General features: G+C 54.7%; 1 protein-coding gene and 1 long non-coding RNA gene across 5 annotated transcripts; one reads left to right on the forward strand and one right to left on the reverse strand.

Moving 5' to 3' along the window:
* Positions 1-418: 418 nt before the first annotated feature.
* On the reverse strand, positions 419-11,801 carry SLC48A1 (solute carrier family 48 member 1). Of its 2 annotated transcripts, none has more exons than XM_085212087.1 (3): positions 11,601-11,801; positions 2,668-2,838; positions 419-1,825 (listed from the first exon to the last, which is right to left on the reverse strand). In XM_085212087.1, the coding sequence occupies exons 1-3, from the start codon at positions 11,737-11,739 to the stop codon at positions 1,689-1,691; spliced, it is 447 nt and encodes a 148-aa protein (XP_085068213.1). In that variant the 5' UTR covers positions 11,740-11,801; the 3' UTR covers positions 419-1,688. The 2 variants fall into 2 exon arrangements, with proteins under 2 accessions (XP_085068213.1, XP_085068214.1); XM_085212088.1 differs by having other exon boundaries at positions 2,668-2,835; positions 11,601-11,800.
* A 47-nt stretch (positions 11,802-11,848) lies between these two features.
* LOC146542458 (uncharacterized) lies at positions 11,849-18,972 on the forward strand. Of its 3 annotated transcripts, XR_014880245.1 has the most exons (3): positions 11,849-11,878; positions 12,921-18,183; positions 18,658-18,972. It is a non-coding gene; the product is annotated as an uncharacterized LOC146542458 (long non-coding RNA). The 3 variants fall into 3 exon arrangements; XR_014880243.1 differs by lacking the exon at positions 11,849-11,878 and having other exon boundaries at positions 12,279-18,183; XR_014880244.1 differs by lacking the exon at positions 11,849-11,878 and having other exon boundaries at positions 12,279-18,033.
* The last annotated feature ends 1,029 nt before the right edge of the window (positions 18,973-20,001 follow it).

Genomic DNA, 20,001 nt, shown 5'->3' on the forward strand with positions numbered 1-20,001 from the left:
CTCCCCTCCCTTCTGGATTGGCGCTGAGCTCTCCCAGCAGCCAAATACCCCTGAAATCCCTCAAAGGGTCTCCAGAGGCTTCAGCTTCTCAGTGGCTTAACCCCAAACCTTCTGAGACAGCAAGAGGGCTGAAGGAAGCCGGGGTTGTCTGACAGCAAAACCCAAATCTGGGAGTCCCAGAGAGGAGAAAAACACTCAGCACCTCTGCACAGGACAACAGTGAGGTCGTTTATCACAGGAAGATGAGTCCTCCCTCCCCCAAAGAGAACTGCAGCAGCCCCACATCACCCCCAAAGCACCGAGTGTGTCATACAAGCAGCCCCTGTCCCTCCCCCATAGTGAAGCTCCTTTCACTCTGGCACCAAAGGAGGGAGACAGGATTTAATAATTTTGTGGAGCAGTGACTACAGGCGCTGGATTGGTGAGAAAGAGACTGTATTTCTGCTCTTATTGTGGCATCACATACGAGTTACAGTGTGGTTTAGTACAAGGAGATGCTGGGATACACACAAATGAGCTCTGCTGTGAATTACCATCCTGCTGCAGGGCCAGGTCTTACACCAAGCGTGCAACCGAAGCACAAACAATGTAAAAATATATTATATATTTACATACACCATCTTTTAAAAAGCTGAGACACGAGTATAAAGTCCAGAGCTAAAAGATGTCAGAGAGAAAACAGGGGTCAGGTTCAGCGAGCTGTCTGTGGGCAAATTCACCACCACAAAAATAAAGTTTAAAAACCTCCGGGGGGAAAAAAACTGACGGGAGTTTTGGATATGTGCCCCTGCTGTGATTTCACTCAGTGATGGGAAGGGACCACCAGCAGTTTCCAGAGCTGGGAACAGCACTCAGGCAGCAAACCCACGGGCAGTGTTGTGTTGGAGGAAGGTGTGAGATGGGTTAGGACAGCCTGTGTAAAAGCACTTGCAGACTCCACGGTGGGCAGGGATCAGCACTGCACCTCCTGCCAGTGCTGGCAGCCAGCAGGAAGGGAGGGTTTAGTATTTAAAAGCCTGAGCATTAAAGCTCCTAAGTGTGTTCCACACACGTGGACTCTGTCTGGCTTTAGTGATGTCTGGCTTTGGTGACCCCCAGCCGGCGTCCTGGCAGAGCTGCCTGCTGCTTTGCTGTGCACGCTGACCCAAAGGTGTTGCTTGATCTCAGCTGTGCCACACTGCAGAAAATCCTGGAAGATGTGGGGTGCTGGGGGTACCCAGGGGCTCCCTTCCCTTTCTCTCCATGGGGCAGAGCAGTGCAAGAAGGAGCTGCCTTGCACTCAGCAGGGTTCTTTGCTATGCACACCTGGAGCGAGCTGGCAGCTCCCTCCCTCGGGGGCTGCATCCTCAAGGCATCAACCCACAGCCCCCCACCTGGGGGCTGCTGACCCACGTGAGCCCCAGGGACCCCAGGGCGACGAGGGCGTGGGTGCAGGCCTGCTGTCTGTGAGCAGATGGAGCCTTTCAGCTCACTGCCAGACACAGGAAAGTGACAGAAGGAACGGATCGACAGCGTTAGCCAAACTTTAAATGGTTGAGTAAAAGCAATTAGGAAAAACCCCTACTGCAGACAGACAAACCAAGCAGCACTGGGTGGCTTCCTTCTCTGCCTCCTGTATGCCTCTTGCACGTACCACTGGGGGGCAGCTCAGACATCCAGCACCTTCAGACAGGAGCAAAGTCCCAGTGTCAGAAGTCACTGAGGATACTGATGTCTGCAAACTCATTCCTGTACCGGTAGGCGTAGAGGCTGAGCAGGAAAGCCCATTTCAAGGAGATGAAGCTCCAGACACACGACAGGTAGTAGCTTCTGGGATCAGTCAGGGCTAGGAGAGAAAAAGGGACATATTTCAAAATCCTGTTTGTCCCTCACACGGTCTGAATCCACCTCGACCCCAAACAAAAGCACACACAGAAACGCAGCCCTCAAACCCCCCCCCCCAAAAAAAACCCACCCAGACTTTCTGCCTTTCATCCTCTGCCCAGCAGATACTGGGAGTCATTACATCAGCTCTTATGACAGCAGTATATTCACAGCAGGAAGCTTCACATGCTGACTCAGGTCAGAAGGCATTTTCACCCTGCTGATGTGCAGTGAGGTTTCCAAACCCTCACCCACCTGCTTTGGGAGTGCTGAAGAAGCAGTGTTTAAGAGCACTCCTCTGATTTGTCATACATGTTAAGTACATTCTGGTTTCTGCAGGAGACCAAACTGGAAGACGTGGGCTGCATGACGAGGTCTGACAGTGCAGATGTGGAATACAGGAAGATGGGCACTGCCCCAATGGAGTGGGACCCATCAGAGAACAGAACTGCTCTCGTGCCATCAGCACAGAGCAGCAGGAAACTGAAAAGCAATGGCATCCCTGCAGCCCCTCCCCAGAAGCCTCCAACAGGTCGCCCAAGGAGGCTGTGGATCCCCATCCCAGGCCAGGCTGGATGTGGCTCTGGGCAGCCTGGGCTGCTGGTTGGCGACCTGCACACGGCAGGGGGTTGGAACTGGATGATTATTGTGGTCCTTTTCAACCCAGGCCATTCTATGATCCTATGAACACCTCCCCAGGCTCCGGCCCCAGCTCTGCCCTCTCTGCTCCTCCAGACCCAAACTCAGCAGTCCCAGCGCTGCTGGCAGCTCCAACCCGCTGCCTTCTGCAACCCAAGTACTCACACTGATGCTGAGTGATGGCCAGGACGAGGAATGTGCAGAATCCCACCACGGAGAGAGCTGAGAAGAGGATCCCGATGAAGAGGAAGAACCTCAGCCCTTTTAACCAGGTCCTCCAGTAATCCTGCACATACATCACATGCGTGATTAGGGCCCAGAGCGCCAGAACACCTGCTTGATCAGACAGCAAGGGCAGTCAGTAGAGCACGCAGCACGCTGCAGCACCAAGGCCACGAACAAACACAGCAGGACCACCTCCACCTCGCACACATCCCCCTCTGAACGCCTCCAGAGACCCAGAGATAACAGCTCCCACTGCTACCGTGCTCCAGGAGCCACACAGGAAGGAGACTCTGAGGTGGGGATGGAGCAGTGTGGCTGATTTCTGTCACCCCCAGCCCCAGCAAACAGCCCTCCTGCTGGCCCCGGTGACACCCATGCCATCGATCTGCTCCATCAGCCGCTGCCAGCACGGCCCCATTTGCTGCACAGCCCTTCGTCTGCAGCACAAACAACTTCCCAGGCACTGAATTACCACGAGGTGAGGACCACGACTGCAGGGATGTGAGCAAACACGTTGCCCCGGTTGGAACAAGTTTAAGTCAGGGTGCACCCAACCACCACGCAGCCCCACTGCTCGCTCCATCATTATCTGTGCTTTCAGATGGCTGAGCAGGAATCTCTGCCTTCCCAAGCCGTCCTGAAAGTGCTCTGACAGCCAGCAATGACGACCCAACTCTTTCACACTTGAGCTGCTAGGAAAAAGAAACCCAAGCCCACAACACCGATGTTAAATTGGGCCTGTTTTCAAAAGACTGGGACATTTCTGATGGGATTTCTGGAAGCGAAGGGGCGCAGATCGCAGCTCCCAGCTGATGTCAGCGTGCACACGGCTCCCATTTGGAGCAAAGCACTCTCGTGCAGTGTGTAAAGTGGATTAAATCCAGCTCAGCACTTCTGGGTCTGGATTACACAACCAGAGTAATATCTGAGCAGGCAGAGTTTGTTCTTTTTTTATTTGTTGATGAAAGGATCGGTCAAAGAGCAGCAAAAGGCACTTCCTGGGCTTGGGTGTCCTTTCCATCACCACGTTTCACTGTCAGAAGGGAAGAAAAGGGAGATAAAAAGGCCCCAAAGCATCCACATCACAGTTGCCAGCAGCTTCCGACAGAAAGACAACGCATCCCTCCCTTATTCTTATTCTAAAAACTGCCACCTTTTGAGGAAGACGACACTTCGAGCCCCTCCAGCCCTCAGATCTGGGCTGTTTGCTGCTTTCCCAGTGAGGAGTGCACAGCATTTGGAGCAGCTTTCCCTCTGCTGAAGTCACAGCAGCGTGAGCAAAGCTCGCATCACTGCCACAGCACCACCAAGGAGCACCTGGGAGTGCCTGAATCTGGCACTGCTGCCATCCAAACGAGCCCTCGTTGCTGCTCTCCTTCATCTCCACGCCCTGTCTTAAGGAACAGAGCAGAGGAAGGACAAACAGACAGGACAACGGGACGACAGCACTGCTCCAATCCCAGCCTGCAGCACGCTCCTCCCGCTCATCGCTCACGCAGAGCTTCTCCAGGCTTCAAAGAGGGCATTGTGGCACTGAGCAAAACAGCAGAGGGGAGGATGGCAGCTGAGCACCGCTGCCAGCAGCAGCGCTTTGCTGGCTTTGCTTTGCAGCTCCTTGCTTGCAGCCTTTCTGATCTCAAAGGAAGCCGAACCTCCACAAGGGCAGCTCTGAGCTAGGAAACCCGGCGGTGGTTTTTATCTTCTTGGGGTCTTGGGTGGGGTGGAAGGGGTTAAAATGCCCTCTGCAGAGAGCCATAGAAAACTCAAAGTGCAGCCAGGTGGTTTCGGGGAGATAAAAGCCAGCCTGCAGAAGATAAAACCCGTAACAGCCAAAGCAAAAGCTTCAGCTCCTCCTGGTATTTCTCAGCCTTGAAGCTGCTGATGAGAGGGGAGCTGTGGCTTTGCAGCTGGCAAAACATGCAGCAACCCTGCAGGCTTTCAGATGAGTCAGCAGAAATGAGCTGAACTGCTGAGTCAACGCCCCGAAAGCAATGCAGTGAGAAGAGGCAGCACGTGAGCCGTCAGCAAGCCTGAGCCCAGCCCGATGCCTGACACAGCGCTGGGAAGGAAGCTCAGCTTATCCCCAACCCCACACCAAGCACTTCCCGAAGAAGAGAAGCCTGCTGACAGCACCAGGGCGCGCAAAGCTGGGTCATGAGGCCCTTCAGCACAGGGAATCCTTTCAGCCAGAGCTCAGCCAGCAGAAAGCACGTTGTCACATGAAGCAGAGGGGAAGGAGGCTCGGCCAGCTCCGGCCATGTGATGCCCGCCTGTCCCCTGCCCTCCAGGGTCACTCAGATCCTTCAGTGAAGCAATGGCAGAGCACGAGGTGTCTTTTCTTCCCCCCTTCCCCAGCTTGTTTTCTTCTCCAAAAAGTGTTCCAAGCAGCTAAATGAGCACTCAGAGCTGTTTGAATCAGCATCTGCAGCGGCACAAGGAGAGGCAGGCAGGAGGAAGCGGAGCAGGGCTCTGCTTTGGAAAAGCCCCAGAGCAAAAAGCCTGCGTGTTTAACCCGAACTGTAGCATTACAGCTCACTCCCCCAGCTGTGCCACTTCAAAAAGTGCCTTTTTGAACGCTTTTTTTTTTTTTTTTTTGCTGGAATGGGAAATAAAAGTTGCACGCCTGAAATGACTTGCGGCGCGTTCAGCTCCTCTCCTTCACCTCCACCTCCCCAAAATCTGCTCCTCTCCAGACCTGCACCTCTGCTCTCCAGCAGAACTGCATTCTGCATTCATGCAGAGGGAAAAGCAGCACCTGCAGCAGTGGAGAAGCAGTGCAGCTCGTCAGCTCCCATTGCAGCACCTGCTGGAAAGAACATCAGAAGCTCCACAGCCTTTCGGAGCAAGGCTGGTGGATTCGCCCCAAGTTCTGCGTCTGCAACGAGAGCTGCTGAATAAAACACAATGGAGGGATTTCCGACCTGGAGCAAACAGTGAAGTGCAACAAAACCAGAAACTCATTGCCCAAAGCACACAAAGCTCCAGGAAAAGGAAATGGTCCAACAAGCACCGGGACATCTGAAGCAATGGGGACTGCTGGTTGTTTTCTTTAATGCTGGTTAGCAGGAGTTTTGACGGCGCTTTTAATTCGTATTTTAAGTCCAGGAGTGCACCTACAGTGCACTTGGATGGAGTTTAAAGAAGCTCTAAAAAGGCAAATTCACAGCTGGACCGACCCCAGCTCGCAGCCTGGCACAGGACAGTGCTGACAAGCATCAACACAGCGTGTATACAGAGTGGGAGGAGCAGCTCTTGAGAGCAGCCCTGCAGAGAAGGACCTGGGGGTCCTGGGGGGTTAAAAGCTGACCGTGAGCCAGCAGTGTGTGATTAAAGCTTGGAAAGCAAATGGGATCCTGGGCTGCATCAGAAGAGCCCGAGCAGAGGCCAGGGAGGTGGTTGTCCCCCTCTGCTCTGCTTTGTGAGGCCCCATCTGTGTCCAGGGCTGGAGCCCCCAGCACAAGAAGGACAGGGGGCCGTTGGAGAGGGTCCAGAGCAGCCACGAAGATGAGCAGGGGCTGCAGCACCTCCCTGCAAAGCCAGGCTGAGGGAGCTGGGCTCGTTCAGCCTGGAGAAGAGAAGGCTGGGGGGGAGCTGAGTGCAGCCTGCAGACAGGAGGGGATCAGCTCTTGGGAAGGGGAGAAACAGCAGGACGAGGGGAAATGGTTGGAAGGTGAGGGAGGGCAGATGGAGGTTGGCTGTCAGGGGGAAGTTGTTTGCTGTGAGAGTGGGGAGGTGCTGGAACAGCTGCCCAGAGAGGCTGTGGATCCCCGTCCATCCCTGGAGGTGTTCGAGGCCAGCAAGGATGGGGCCCTGCTATTAAATGTGGAGGTTGGTGGCCCCGCGTGGCGCAGGGGGGTTGGAGCTCCGTGATCCTTGAGCTCCCTTCCAACCCAACCATGCTGTGACTCTATGAAGAGGTTTCCCCACTGCTCCTGGTGAGGCAAGCAGTGCTGCTGGCAGCCAGCAGCAGTGCAGCTGCTTCCCTGAGCTCAGAGCAGGCTGCAGGCTGCCAGGACGCCGTGTACAGCACGGATGGGTGGTGTGGATCCCAGGGACAAAACAACAACGGCGTGAGGCCAAGGAGAAGCATGTGCACACACAGGGGAGCTGCTCTGCAGCCAGCTTTCCTCTTCCTGGGGCTCGAAACAGGCGCTGGAAGGCAGCAGCTGACGGCAAACGATGAGAAAAAAAAAAACAAAAACAAGCAAAGCGAAAGAAAACAAAACAAAGCAGACACGAAAGGGTGCCCGAATGGTCCTGGAAAACACGAAGCCGATGGTGTCAGTCGCTTTGCATCTGCAAACTGCACTCAGTCCCAGGAGTTCCCACCCCAAAAGGAGCCCGTGCTTCTCCACCGCGGTTCCTTCTGTCCCTTCTGTGCTAGGAAAGCTTTGCCTTCTCTGGTTGGTTCCCAGAAAGGGTGAAATGTTTCTTCCTGGGGTCCCAGCCAAGCGAGTGCAGCGTCAGAGGTTAAAAATGGGTTTTCCCTGCCCGGCTCTTCTGCCAAAATAGCTGAGGATCAACAGGGAAATATTTTAGGCAAGCAGCTCTCAAATGAGAGGAGTCTATGGAGTATCCGAGTGCCAACTGGCTTTCATTTGCAAACCCTCCCCACGGGCACGTGCTTTACGATTTATTTCTGCTTGGAGGAAAGCAGACAGAGCAGCACGGTGCGAAAAAGGGCATCTAAGACAAAACCAACATCACATTTTCCAGCCCTCCAGCAGCACCTGAAGGGACCCAGCTCACCCCTCAGCACTCAGCAGAACCCTGGGCCCCCCTCAGTGTGCCGTCCCCCATTTAAGACAAAGGAACAGAAGAAGCACGAGGCAGGACTCAACAACGTGCAGCACTCTGTGTATGAATCCCACCACCTGGCCAGGCTCTGTTCCACTTTTTCACCACGCTTTCTGCACGTGCTGCTCTCACCCTGGGCTGGGAACAAGCCAACCTGCCTTCGTTTACCTGCAAAATGCGGGTGAGATGAGCTGTGAGAGCATCACCACCTCTGTGCGCAGCGCGGCTCAGCTCAAACCACCTCCTGCCACTTTCATTTATATCCTCAAGGTTCTGAGCATCTGAAAAAGCACATTTCAGCTTTCATCTCCTCTGCATCCTCTTTGCTACCTGCTCCGCTCTGCATTCTCCAAGCACAAGCTCTCCGTTTGGCCAGAAACAACTGAGCAGCTTGGGAACAGCCCATAACGTCTCCTGGAGCGGCTCAGAATGGAACAGCAGAGCACTGAGATGGCCAGCATGAACTCAGGAACCACCCTGCAGGTGCTGAGATTTGCTCTGTGAAGATCAGGGAGCCGATGTTCCTCGGTGCTGTGCGTGGAGGGGGTGGGGGGTTGCTGTTATTACAAAAGACAACCAGAAAGACTGGAAAGGTGGCTGCTCAGCATCTTCAATTGCCTGCTGCTGGTTTCCTAGTGAGAGGTAATTGAACTTAAATGGAAAGATTAAAGCAGAGGAGAAGACAGCAAGGAAGAAGGGAAGCATGCAGAGACATCCCAGAAAAGAACACCCCCAACCAACCAAGAGCACATCAGGAAAGCCTTCAGTAGGGTGGACCGCAGCCCGCAAGCACACAGAAGGAGAAAACAAGCAAACAAGAGGCAATGGGGGAACCAGGAAGATGGTCAGAACCAGAGGAGTGCGTCCAAGCAGAGCCATGGAAAAGGTTGGCAGGCAAAGCCTCCCCTTCGTGGGAACTACAGCAATTAGGAGCTTCTGCAAAGCTGCCAATCACAGCAGCCCGAAACGTCTTCTCCCCCCTGTATCCTGCAGCTCACACCTCCGAGCTCAGACCCGAGCAACGACAGAAAAGGGCCCGAAACCAAACGTGTGTTTGGAAGGCAGTGAGCCCACGGAGGGCAGCAGGCGCTGCTCTCTGCTCTCCCCACACCTTGGACGCTTGAGCTGTGCTGTGCCCCACAGATGGGGGAGAAGCTGCCATCCCACCCGCACTGCCCCGCGCAGCACGAAGGGCACCAAGCGATGCCTGCACCGAGCTCTGCTGTGCCCACGCTGCAGGAACTTTCAGCAGCTCATCCTCTTCCTTTCCTGCCGGTGGAAACACGTTTAGTCAGTGCACGATGATTAAAATGCATGGCAGAAGCAAGCCAAGCGGACTCCGCGCTCACCTAAGTGCCCAACCACGACACTGCACTGCCTCCGACACAACCTCAATTTTCAAATGGAGGAAATTAACGAAGGACAGGCCTTCCTTTTTGGGAAGTTCGCTCCTCTGCAACCACGCAGGTGCCCGCTGTGCTGTGCCATGAGTGGAAGTGCTGTGATGGTGAGCACGGAGCCGAGGGCACAGCTGGACTTCGGTGTTTGCCTGGCAGGAGCACAGGTTTCAGAGGTCCTCTCCATACATGCGTGGCTGCTCCCGTTCCTTCCCGGCCCCTGCCTTGAGACAGAATGCTACACAAGAACAAGGAGCAGGAACGTAAAGCTGAAATCTCACTGCAACAACATGGGGAGAGAATCCCACCTCCTGAAACACCAGGAGGGAAGCAGAGAAGGCAGGAAAAAGCAGCCAAGAATGTAAGAGGGAAGGAAGCTCCTGAAACAGCTTTGTCACAACAGCAGAACACACTGGAAGCCTTTCTGACTTTCCTTAATGCTTTTCTCAGGCTTCGAGATCCCACTGAGACTCTCCCTACGGACATTTCATGTCTGTGTGTACACAGTGTACACGAACCAGCAAAGGACCACTTGCTTTTTATCCCTTTTTTTTTTCTTCTGCTTACCTTCAGCCCCTATTACCTTAACCAGCTCGAATTACCTGGTAACTAATCAGCACACAAACCTCCTCCTCCCTGCAGATAACAACCTAAGTGACTCCAGCACCACAGGATGCTTTCTCTCTCTGCTTTCTCACCAGCTTCCTTTTCCTCCAGAAACCCCTCTGTGAACACAAAGACGTGTAAAACACGACTTCTTTCCCTGCTTTGGAGGGAAATCGTTGCAGGGCATTGCTCAGGCCCTACAGCACCGACTAAAGCAAGACAAGCAATTGGATTCGCTCAGCTTAACTCCAATTCCAGCTGGAATTAAAGCTTTTTTTTTTGGAAGAGAGTGAAGAAGCTGGGAGAACTGAATAGGAAACGTAGAACAACTGTGTGCATCGCAGCCAACCTGACGGCACGACACGTTTTGCACAGGGCAGAGCTGGCACCGCTCATCGCTCTGTGCTCTTCCTCCAGGTGCTCACTTGCATTCGGCCCCATAAAAGCCCTGAGCTGCTCAGCAAACAAAGTGAGACAGGGCTACGATCTCCTCCAACCCAACCCTTAACGAAGATCCACAAATCCGTTCTGGCCACCAAATCTCTGCGATTTCAGCGTGCTTCTTACAGCCTGAGCCCTGCAAGACAAGCAGCTCACACGCCTGTGTCAGAGCACCTACCCAGATGTCCCCCCGTGGGTACAAACCTCGGGAGGTTTCACTTTCCTTTTCCTTCCCTAAAAACACGGAGCACACCTGAACGCTGCTTTCCAGACCTGAATTTCCCTAGCAAAGCCAACGTTAAGCCTGCAATAAAATCCTCCTGTGGGTAACGAAGCTGGCTGGCACGTGGGGGCTCACTGCACGCACACGCAGACGCTGCGAGCCCTGGCATTCCCAGCTGCAAACACAGCCTGCAAGCTGCAACCCCAACAGCTTCTGGCCAAAGCCACTTCCTCAGTAACACCAGGAGCTGCGGAGAGCACCCAAAACACCACAGTGTGCCCCAAAACCCACCTGTCCCCATCCCCTCCTGCAGTCTCGTTCTCCCCACCAGCCCCGGCTTTGCCCCCCTCTCCCATTTAGATTTAAGGCAAACACCCACCCACCTTTTGCCCCCCTCCCCCCCCCCACTGTGCCCCCAAGCAGTGGGGGAAGCAGAGATGCACAGGGCAGGAGGGTACCCAGGGTATTTTGGGGATGCTCTAGGGCCTGTGGGGAGGGGCACAAAGCTGGGTGTGGGGGAGGCTGCCAGCTCTGGGGTCACATCAAGGGGGGTCCACATGGGGGGGGGGTCACCTCAGGGGGGGGTGACCTCAGGGTCGGGGGGAGTTAGCACCCTGGGGATGGGGGAACACCTCAGGGGGGGGGGTTCACCTCGGGGGGTGGCATCTCAGGAGGGGGGTGATCAGCACAGGAAGGGGGGGGGTCACCTCAGGAGGGGGGTTCAGGTCAGAGGTGGGGGGATCACCTGGGGGTGGGGGGGAGGCTGACCTCTGTGGGGGGTGGCACCTTAGGGGGAGAAGGGGGGTCATCTCAGGGAGGGGGTTCATGTCCAAAAGGGGGATTTGATTCGGGGGGGGGTCACCTCATATGGAGGGGATCATCACAAGAAGGGGGGTCACCTCCAAAGGGGTCACCTCGGGGTGGGGGGGCATCACGGAGAGGGGGGTTTATGTCCAGAAGAGGGGGGTTCATCTGCGGGGGGGTCACCTCAGGGGGAGAGGTCATCTCCAGAAGGGGGGGGGGGTCATCACAAGAAGGGGGGGAGGTCACCTCAGGAGGGGTCACCTCGGGGGGGGCGGGGGGGGCGAGGGAGGGATCACCTCAGGAGGAGGGTTCATACTGGGGCTGGGGGGATCACCTGGGGGGGTCACCTCGGAGTGGGGGGGGGTCATCCCCAGAAAGAGGGGGGTTCAATTCAGGGGGTGTCACCTCAAAGGGGGTCACCTCGGGTCCCCCACCTCAGGAGGGGGGGTTCATTTGGGGTTGGGGGAATCACCGGGGGGGGGGGGTGTCACCTCCAGAAGGGAGGGATTCAATTCGGGGGGGGGGGGGGTCATCAAAAGAAGGGGGGGGGGGGGTCACCTCACACAGTCCACCCCGACCACCCCCCAACCGCCATCCCAGCGTACCCGAGAGCCCCCCGGCCGCGGCCGTGGCGGGCTGGCGGAAAGCGGGCGCCAGGCTCCAGGTGAAGAAGGCCGAGAAGCCCATGAGGGCTCCGGCGGCCGCGTAGGCCAAGCGTACAGCGAGCGCCCGGCTCACCGCCATCGGAGCGCTCCGCCGCCACCGCCCGAAGCCCCGCCCACCGCCCCCAGCCAGGCCCCGCCCACGGATACGCCCATCGGTCGCGCCTACTTGGTACCGCCCCTTTGCTGAGCGCCCCCTTGCGGCCCGGAGGACTGAAGGGGTGGGTCGGGACGCATGGAGGACGCGTGGGGAGGGGGCGTGGGAGGTACGGGGGGGGGGGGACGTAGGGAAAGTGGGGTCACCGAGGGTGTAGAGGACGTGGAGGATGGAGGGAGATGAGGGGGACGTGGGACACGAGGAGGTATAGGGGGCGTGGTAGGGGGTATGAAGGCGCCGGGAGGGAGTAGGGACATGGGGGATGTGGGGATCTGAGGGGGAGATAGGGATCACAGGGGGTGATGGGGAGATGTAGAGGACAAAGGGGACGTGGGGCCACAGGGACATGAAGGGAATGTGAGGTGGCACAGTGGGGGTTGTGGAGATGTGGGGGTGTGGAGGGCAAAGGGGACAATGGGGACAATGGGGGATGTGGGGATGTGAGGGAGGTATGGGAACAGGGGATGTGCAGGGTGGTGGGGACATGGAAGCGTGTAGGGGACATGGAGGGGTCGGGGACGCTGAGACACTGGGACAGGAGAGGGACATGGGGGCTGTGAGGGTGTAGGGACAAAGGGAATACGGCAGCTGTGGGGATATGGGGTCATGGGGGACATGGGACAAAGGGGATGTAGGGACGTGGGAAGAAACGGGAGGCAAAGGGACGCAGGGCGATGTCCGTATGGGGCCGCGTGTGGCTGAGGGACATGATGACACCGGGGGGTTGGGGACAGGGGGGAGGTGACAACGGGAGGAGGGGACACACGGGTTCAACCCTATCCCCGAGCTGCGTGCAGGCTGCAGGCTGGGCAGTCCCTGCTCTAGGTGGCAGCAGCCCCTTTCCCTTCTGTGCTGAGACACCCAAACGTCATCTCCCCTTCCCTGCGTCCCTCCGAGGAGCGCTACTCAGAGTTTCTCCTTAGATGCAATGGGAATTCCTCCAAACCCTTTCAGCCCCCTGCCTTTGTCCTCTCCCTATAGCTGTTGCCTCCAAAGTGTCCCCAAAAGTGTCCCCGGAGGTGCCTGCAAAGCTGTTCTCCTCTTGGGGTTGCACAAATCCCATTCCTCCAGCTTCTCCTCATCCCAGCCCTTCTCTTCGCACCCAGAGCATCTTCTGCTGCCCTTGCTCACAATCCTCTCTGGATGGCATCCCATCCCCACATGTCACCACACCACACAGCTTGGTGTCACCCACAAATGGCTGAAGGTGTCAATGATGAAGATATTAAAGGTGGGTGGTCCCACTACCCACCCTGAGGGACAGCACTGTCACCAATCTCCATCCATTGGCCCATTGGCCACCACGCTCTGGGTATGACTTTGCAACCATCAAACCTTTCCTATTTAGAGCTGTGGGGGTCTGACCCACTTCCCATGTCATTAATGAGCATATTAATTAGTGTCGGTCCCAGCACTGACCCCTGAGGGACACCACTGTCATTTATCTCCATCCGGACTTCCACGAGCTCCCTATAGATGCTCACTGGGGCTGATGGATGTGGTTGAGGTTTTGGCTCCACCGGGGCACCAGAAAGCACAGAAGACACCAACGAAGTGTGACCAACACATGAAGCCTTAATGAATTCTTGGCTGAAGAGCTGGAAAATGAGAACTCTGAGAAATGAGACCTCTGGTGTGGGACAATCCCACATCTCACTTGGGTTCGGCAGTGCTGAGCTTCAGCCCAGTGCCCAGGGATGGGTGCAGCCCTCAGGGGGCATTAATAAAACCCTTGGGAATAAGCAGCAGAGATCAGCCTGATGTTCTGTGTGCGTGTGGATGTGCTGTGACGGCCTTTGGGTTTTGTTTTTACTGGGAAAGACTTGAAGGCTGCAAAAAAAGCCACCTTTTCTGGCACCTTCTCCAGCAGTCACAGGCATTCAGGTGCTTCAGGCGCACACCTGGAAGAGCAATAAGCGGTGTCAGCAAATGCCAGGCAGCTATCCTGTGTCAAAGCAGATAAAATCAGCTCCACCGCTGTTCTTTCTGGCTGCTCACACCTGTGTGGTGTGCAAATAATCCAGCAGAAATTCGGAGATGATTTCCACATCCTCAGCCCAACTGCGCTGGGGGAGAAACCAAAGAGATTTTGCAGAACCGTCTTTTTTCCGGACAGAAAAACCTCCCTGAGCCCATCAGAAATGGGAAAGTTTGCTATTTGTGAACGAGCAAGGTTGAATCGGATCGTCGTGTCAATGGATTTGGGAGACCTTGGGTTGTTTCCATAGAAAACAGTGGGACAGTGACTCACATAAAGACTGAGCTGCCTTGGATGGAGACAAGTGGATAACGTGGCCTTGAGGACGCAGTGCACATTGGCTTCTGCAGAAATCCATTGCCATGTGTTAACCACCCACCAGAAGAGCATCAGAAGGCAGAATTCCACACGCAGGGTATCTCCCTATACCTAGAAGTGATGAAAAGCCCAAAGGGAGAGGGTTGGATTCTGGGCAGTGGGATTTCACGGGGCTCCTGAGATGGGAAAGCAGACAACGCTCAGCAGCAGGGCAGGAAAATGTGGTTTCATGCCTGAAACAACAGCAGATCCATAACAAAGATAAGGAAGCTTTGCATGATGACGGGAGTGGGGCCGGGTATTCATCCAGCTGCCTCCAGCACGAGCTGGGGAAAGCGTGGAGCTCACAGCCAAAGCTGGGGGCTTCAAAGGGATCCACCAGGATGGGTGCATGGCTCAGAGGTGTGGGTCCAAGCTCTGATGCGTGGGAGGACTCAGGAGCAGAACCACTGCACAGGAATAGCTTTATACCCAGGGAAGGAGGGAATAAAGCGTGTCCCTTTGATGGGGATGAGACGATGCTGTCTGTGATCCGCATCCCATAGGGGCTGACATCATTGCTGTGTGCAGCCGTGCGTGTCGGGGCAGCAGCGGGAGGCACTGGGCACTGCAGGCTGTGAGTCACCTCATCCCCAGGCGAAGATCTCCGCCAGCTCAGGGGAACTGAGCCCAAGGAGAGATCTCACCCTCATCCCCTGCCAGAACCACGAAGGCTGGGCTGGGTGCTGGCAGGAGCTGCACCCCGATGCTGGAGGAGTCTGCTTTGGGTCAGTGCTTTTTGAGTGTCTCGCAGTCAGAGCGCAAGAATGCGCTGATCCTCGTGGAAAGGCAGCGCTGCTGCAAACAGCACCCCTAAGCAAATGGGGTCTGAGAACCATCCCCTAAGAAAACAGGATCCGGGCACCATCCATGGAGCAACAAAGCCCCAGTCTCCTGTTAATGGCAGCTGAGTGTGCAGCCCACGATCCTCCTTCCTTGCCCAGATGTACCAAGACTGATGCGATCACTGCACAAGTGCGGCATCCCTTGGGATGCTCAGTGAGAGATGTGTCTCCTGCTGTTCCCATTCAGCATCGCCTTGGTGCACAGCTCTGTCCTTCCTCAGACAAGAGGGCCATGTGGCTTGCAGGTGGGCCCGGATTTTTTGGGCCTTTTTGGGTTAGGACCCATAAAATGGAGGAGAGAGATGTGGGGAGGAATGACCTTTTCCACCTCGGGATGTGAGATGAGTTCGGAGCATCCTCAGCCCAGCAGAAGAGAAAGCAACCACCAAAACATTGGAAGCAAGAGCAACCTTGGGATTAGGACAATTAGAAGCTGCTGGGATTTGCGTAGCCTAATTAAAGATTCACTGAGCAGACACAACGAGACACAGCCTGAGCAGCCGCCCCGTGCTCAGCATTTCCCTGTGGCTGCCCTGGGTCACGTTTCAGGGCATGATTCACATCCCCCACGTAGAAGATCTCTGCTCTCACGGGCTGCGATAGGAGCTGAGTCCTGTGGGACCATCCCACAGAAAATGGATGGGAGCAGCCGGGGGTTTAGGACCCAATTTAGGGCAGAGTTGTTCATTTTGAGCAAGGAGAGAAACCTGTGATGCCGACACAGATACTTCTCACTTTTGGCACTGGATGGACTTCTCAATCCAATGACCCCAACTCATCAACCCAACAAACCCAACAAACTCAACTTCTTAACCCCAAACCCCCATCTTCTCAACCCAACAAACCCAACTCCTCAACCCAACAAACCCAACTTCTCAACCCAAAACCCCCATCTTTTCAACCCAACAAACCCAACTTCTCAACCCAACAAACCCAATTCCTCAACCCTGTGATCTCAGCTTCTCAACCCAACAAACCCAACTTCTGAACCTAAAACCCCCATCTTTTCAACCCAACAAACCCAACTTCTCAACCCAACAAACCCAATTCCTCAACCCTATGATCTCAGCTTCTCAACCCAATGAACCCAACTTCTCAACCCCCAAACCCCAACTTATCGACCCAAAAACTCCAACTTCTCAGCCCAATGATCCTAATTTCTCAATACAACTCAACCCAATGGTGTTTTTCCATCTGTTGTCACAAAATGGGTTTCCCCACTCGTTGGCAATATCCGTAACAACAATCAACCCTGGAACAGCCCCGGATGGGTTTTTTTTTCCACCCATATGAGCACCGCTTCTTGTTGAGCTTTGAACCTTGGACATTTTCCCTGCCACCAGGTTGCAGGGAGCAAGGCTGAAGTCACTGCAACAGCTGGAGTTTGGCAACATTGCCTTCCTCCTCCTCCCCATATGCCACATGCAGGGAAAGCTGCATAGGGACTGAATCCAGGAGCAAAAGGAGGAAAATCCATCAAGATGTGGGCAGCCCTGCTGGTCTGCAGAGAGCTGGATGCCATCCCACTCGCTGCTTGAGAAGCCGTCCTTGAGGGTTTGTTTTTGTTTTTAACCTTCGCAGAAGAATGTAAAAGTTTCAGCTGCATGAACAACCAGGAAAAATGATTTCAACCCCATGAATATTGAAGCACAAACACGGAAGGAGGAAAAGTGAAGGGAATGAGGAGGTCCCAACCCTTCCTGGTAAAGGGAGGAGTTCCTGAGGCTTCCTTAAAGCAGCCCGTTGGGAAAACCATTGTTTTCCCTCTCCTCCCACAGAGCTCAGGGCAGAGCCCAGTCCTGCGGATTCAGTTCACCCAAATCTGCCCCAATGTCTGCACAGTTTGGGGTCTGCGGCTCAGCATCGCCATATTGTGGTGCTAAGGATGCTGCAGCCCTTCACGTCCATCCATCCCCGTGGCTGCAGTCCCTGTGCAATTCTTTCTGCAATTCCTTTTAATTTGCTTTTTCAGAGTGAAATCTCCCCGTTCTCGTCCATCCATAGCAGTGCTCACTGGGGATTTGGGGGTATTTGGACTGGGAAGGAAAGCAAGAGCGGTTGTTTCCTGGTGGGTGATAAGAAGCCCTCGCTGGTTCAGATCCACGTTTGCATGTCTATGGAGATGCAAATCTGGGCATCGCCTTACAGGAAAAATCAAGAGAAACAAACTGGATATGGAAATGCTGAGCAAGACCCATCACGCTCCCCAGGCATTAATTAAGGAGCACTGATTGCCTTTGGGATCCTTCCCCAAGTAGCAGCATCCCTCCAGTGATCCCAAACCATCAGGAAGGCTCCATCACCATAAGCAAAGGCTGTGAGGAAGGGATACCAGGAGATGGTTTCCTCCCAAAAAAAGGGCATAGCTTGTGTTAATTCATGGGGAGTGCTTCGTTCTGCACCAATTAGGAAGCAAAATGCTGATTAAATTACAAATCATGCAGGCTAAACCCGAAGGTTATTTAATGCTGGGTGTTGCAGAGAGGCACTCATGAAACTGCACTGGGAGAATAATGGTAATAATAATGGAAGTGATATCCCTCAAAGTAATGATGGTGTAAATTAGGAAAGGCTGTGCTGGTAAAAAGGGGCAAAATATGGTTTGAGGACAAGAAATACATAAAGCACCAATGCTGAGGGATAAAGCAGTGTGCTCAGAGAGCTGTAATTTAGAGCCATTTTCCTCACAATCATATTTTCAACACCGATTTATTATCCTGTTAAGCCCAAGAGGTGATAAATACTAAAATCTCTTTGACAGCCACATGCCAGCAGGCATTCTCATCCCTGGTACGAAGAGCTGAGCTGCTTCTTGTTCAGAATCTTCCATGCAAACACACCAGAAGACCCTGAAACGATCCTCAAATGGAGAAGGCAGTGAGGAATGGGTGTAGATTTGGATGAGAGAGCTGGAATTGCTGCACTGTGCATCACCCTCAGCACTGCACCATCCCTGAGGCTGCAATTCGGTCTCTCCATGCTCTGGGAAATCTGTGCTTGCAGGCTGAGCAAGAGCTGGGACAAATCTGGAGCATGCATGTGAGTGGAGCAGGGCAGAGGTTTGCACTCTGCAAGCAGCAGCAGTTGGTTTTTCATCCAAGGGAAATAAAACTTCCCAAGCACAGCCTTTGGGACACGGTTGTCACCACTTCCCTGCTCTGCGTGCTCAGCCTGGAGGATGATGCAGAGGTGTGGGGGATGCAGAGGTGTGGGGGATGCAGAGGTGTGGGGGATGCAGAGGTGTGGGGGATGCAGAGGTGTGGGGGATGCAGAGGGATGCAAGATGCTGAGAGATGCAGGATGCACGTGGTGCAATTGGACTCTGCAAATCAAACCTAGAGATGAAGGGATGCAGGATGCATGTGGGTGCTGGGGGATGCAGGATGCAGAGGTGTGGAGGAGGATGCAGAGGGATGCAAGATGCAGAGGGATGCAGGCTGCATGTGGTGCAGTTGGACTCTGCAAAACAAACCTAGAGATGAAGGGATGCAGGATGCACTCAGTGCAGTTGGGTTTTGCAAATGAACCCAGGGATGCAGAGGGATGCAGGATGCGTGTGGTGCAAAGGATGCAGGATGCAGAGGGATGCAGGAGGCGTGCAGTGCAGTCAGGCTCTGCAAATCAAACCCAAATCTGTTTGGGTTGGTTTTTTCTTCCATTCAGGGGACACCTGAGCCAATGATCAGCTTTGCTGCAGCCAGAATGCAACCCCTGGGACCCACAGCCTGGTGCTCTGTGGGAAAGGGCAGCCCTGGAGCTATAAGGAGCAGCAGCCTGATGTGCCACCAGCACTGTGCAGCACTGCTTTTCCCACAGAGCACCAAGACCGGCTCACTGCATTCCTGAAATGCTATTTTATCCCCAGCATGATTTATGGAAGAGCCTGTGGATGGAGGGGCTCAGTGGTGGCCTTGTTTATATTGCAGGAGCGAGCTGTTTGTGCCCTGAACTGCCCATAAAAACAGGTTTTGTTGTTGGTTTTGTTGCATGCGTGCTTTGCTTTCTTTTGCCACTAAACCATCCCTGAAACACAGAGCAAAAAAAACAAAACAAACAAACAAAAAACCCCACCAACCCCTTTGGGAGGCTGGTTGCCCCCATCCCACACTGCTGCTGTGCTGAGATCCAAGTGGGACCCAACCCATGGCCACCCCTCTGCAAACCACCCCGCTCCCAGGAAAGGCACATTGCCACTGGGCCAGGCCTGCCTGCTGCAGGAGATTAATTATTATTCAAGTGCTGATAAAGCGAGCAAGTTAAATGCAGTGATAAAGGCTCAGATAAAGCAGAGCTGCTCTGTTTGCATTTTATGGCAGGCAGGAGCTGCTCTCTGCTAACCGGGCTCTGGTGGCTGTTACAGCCTTTGGGGATGTGTGACCCTATGCTGGCAGCAGTGGGGTTGCAATGTTCTGACATTCCTGTGCTTGGTTTGAAGTTGGAAAAGCAAATTCTGGATGCACTCAGGGCTGCTGGGTGCACAGTGCTGGGGTTTCTGTGCTTTGGGCAGTGCTGGTAGAGGCCATCAGATTGGTGAGACCCCCAGAGCCCTGCTGTATCCGTGTTCATCTTGTCCTGCAAGGATGCAGCAGGGGCAGCATTGCTGCAGGATGCTCTCATTCCCCAGCCTGGAGCATCTCTTAGTGGTCCAGTGAAGGTGGGACAATGGAGTGCAATGTTGGGAGCCATCCTGGGCACAGTTTGCCCTCATTCCTGCGGGTGCTGCACCCCCAAGGGAGCAAAGAGAGCCACCAACCAGCACAGCTGGGACAGCCACAGCCTTCAAGAGGTTCCCAGGAATGAGGGATGGGAGGAAGGGAGGAGAGCGGCAGGGAGAGCTCCTTGGGGCTGCTGGTGGGGCAGCCCAGGGCCGGGGTTGTGGGGAGGTGGGATGAGCTGCAGGAAGAGGGAGAGGTCATTGGAGGGGTGAGGCTTCTCCCGAAGGCTCCAGACCTTCCTCACACCTCTTCCTCCTTCCCCACCCACACTTAATTCTCTCTAATCTGCACG

This window comes from Meleagris gallopavo, chromosome 31 (genome assembly GCF_905368555.1).
Source record: "Meleagris gallopavo chromosome 31, MGAL_WU_HG_1.1, whole genome shotgun sequence".
NCBI lineage: Eukaryota > Metazoa > Chordata > Aves > Galliformes > Phasianidae > Meleagris > Meleagris gallopavo.

What these genes read in the sequence shown, in the direction of transcription:
- SLC48A1 (XM_085212087.1), bottom strand. Translation starts at nt 11,739, where the DNA reads ATGGCGGTGAGCCGGGCGCTCGCTGTACGCTTGGCCTACGCGGCCGCC. An exon ending in CGCGGCCGGGGGGCTCTCGG is followed by an intron (nt 2,839 to 11,600) that starts GTACGCTGGGAT and finishes TGTCTGATCAAG; the next exon opens with CAGGTGTTCTGGCGCTCTGG. An exon ending in GGCCATCACTCAGCATCAGT is followed by an intron (nt 1,826 to 2,667) that starts GTGAGTACTTGG and finishes TTTCTCTCCTAG; the next exon opens with CCCTGACTGATCCCAGAAGC.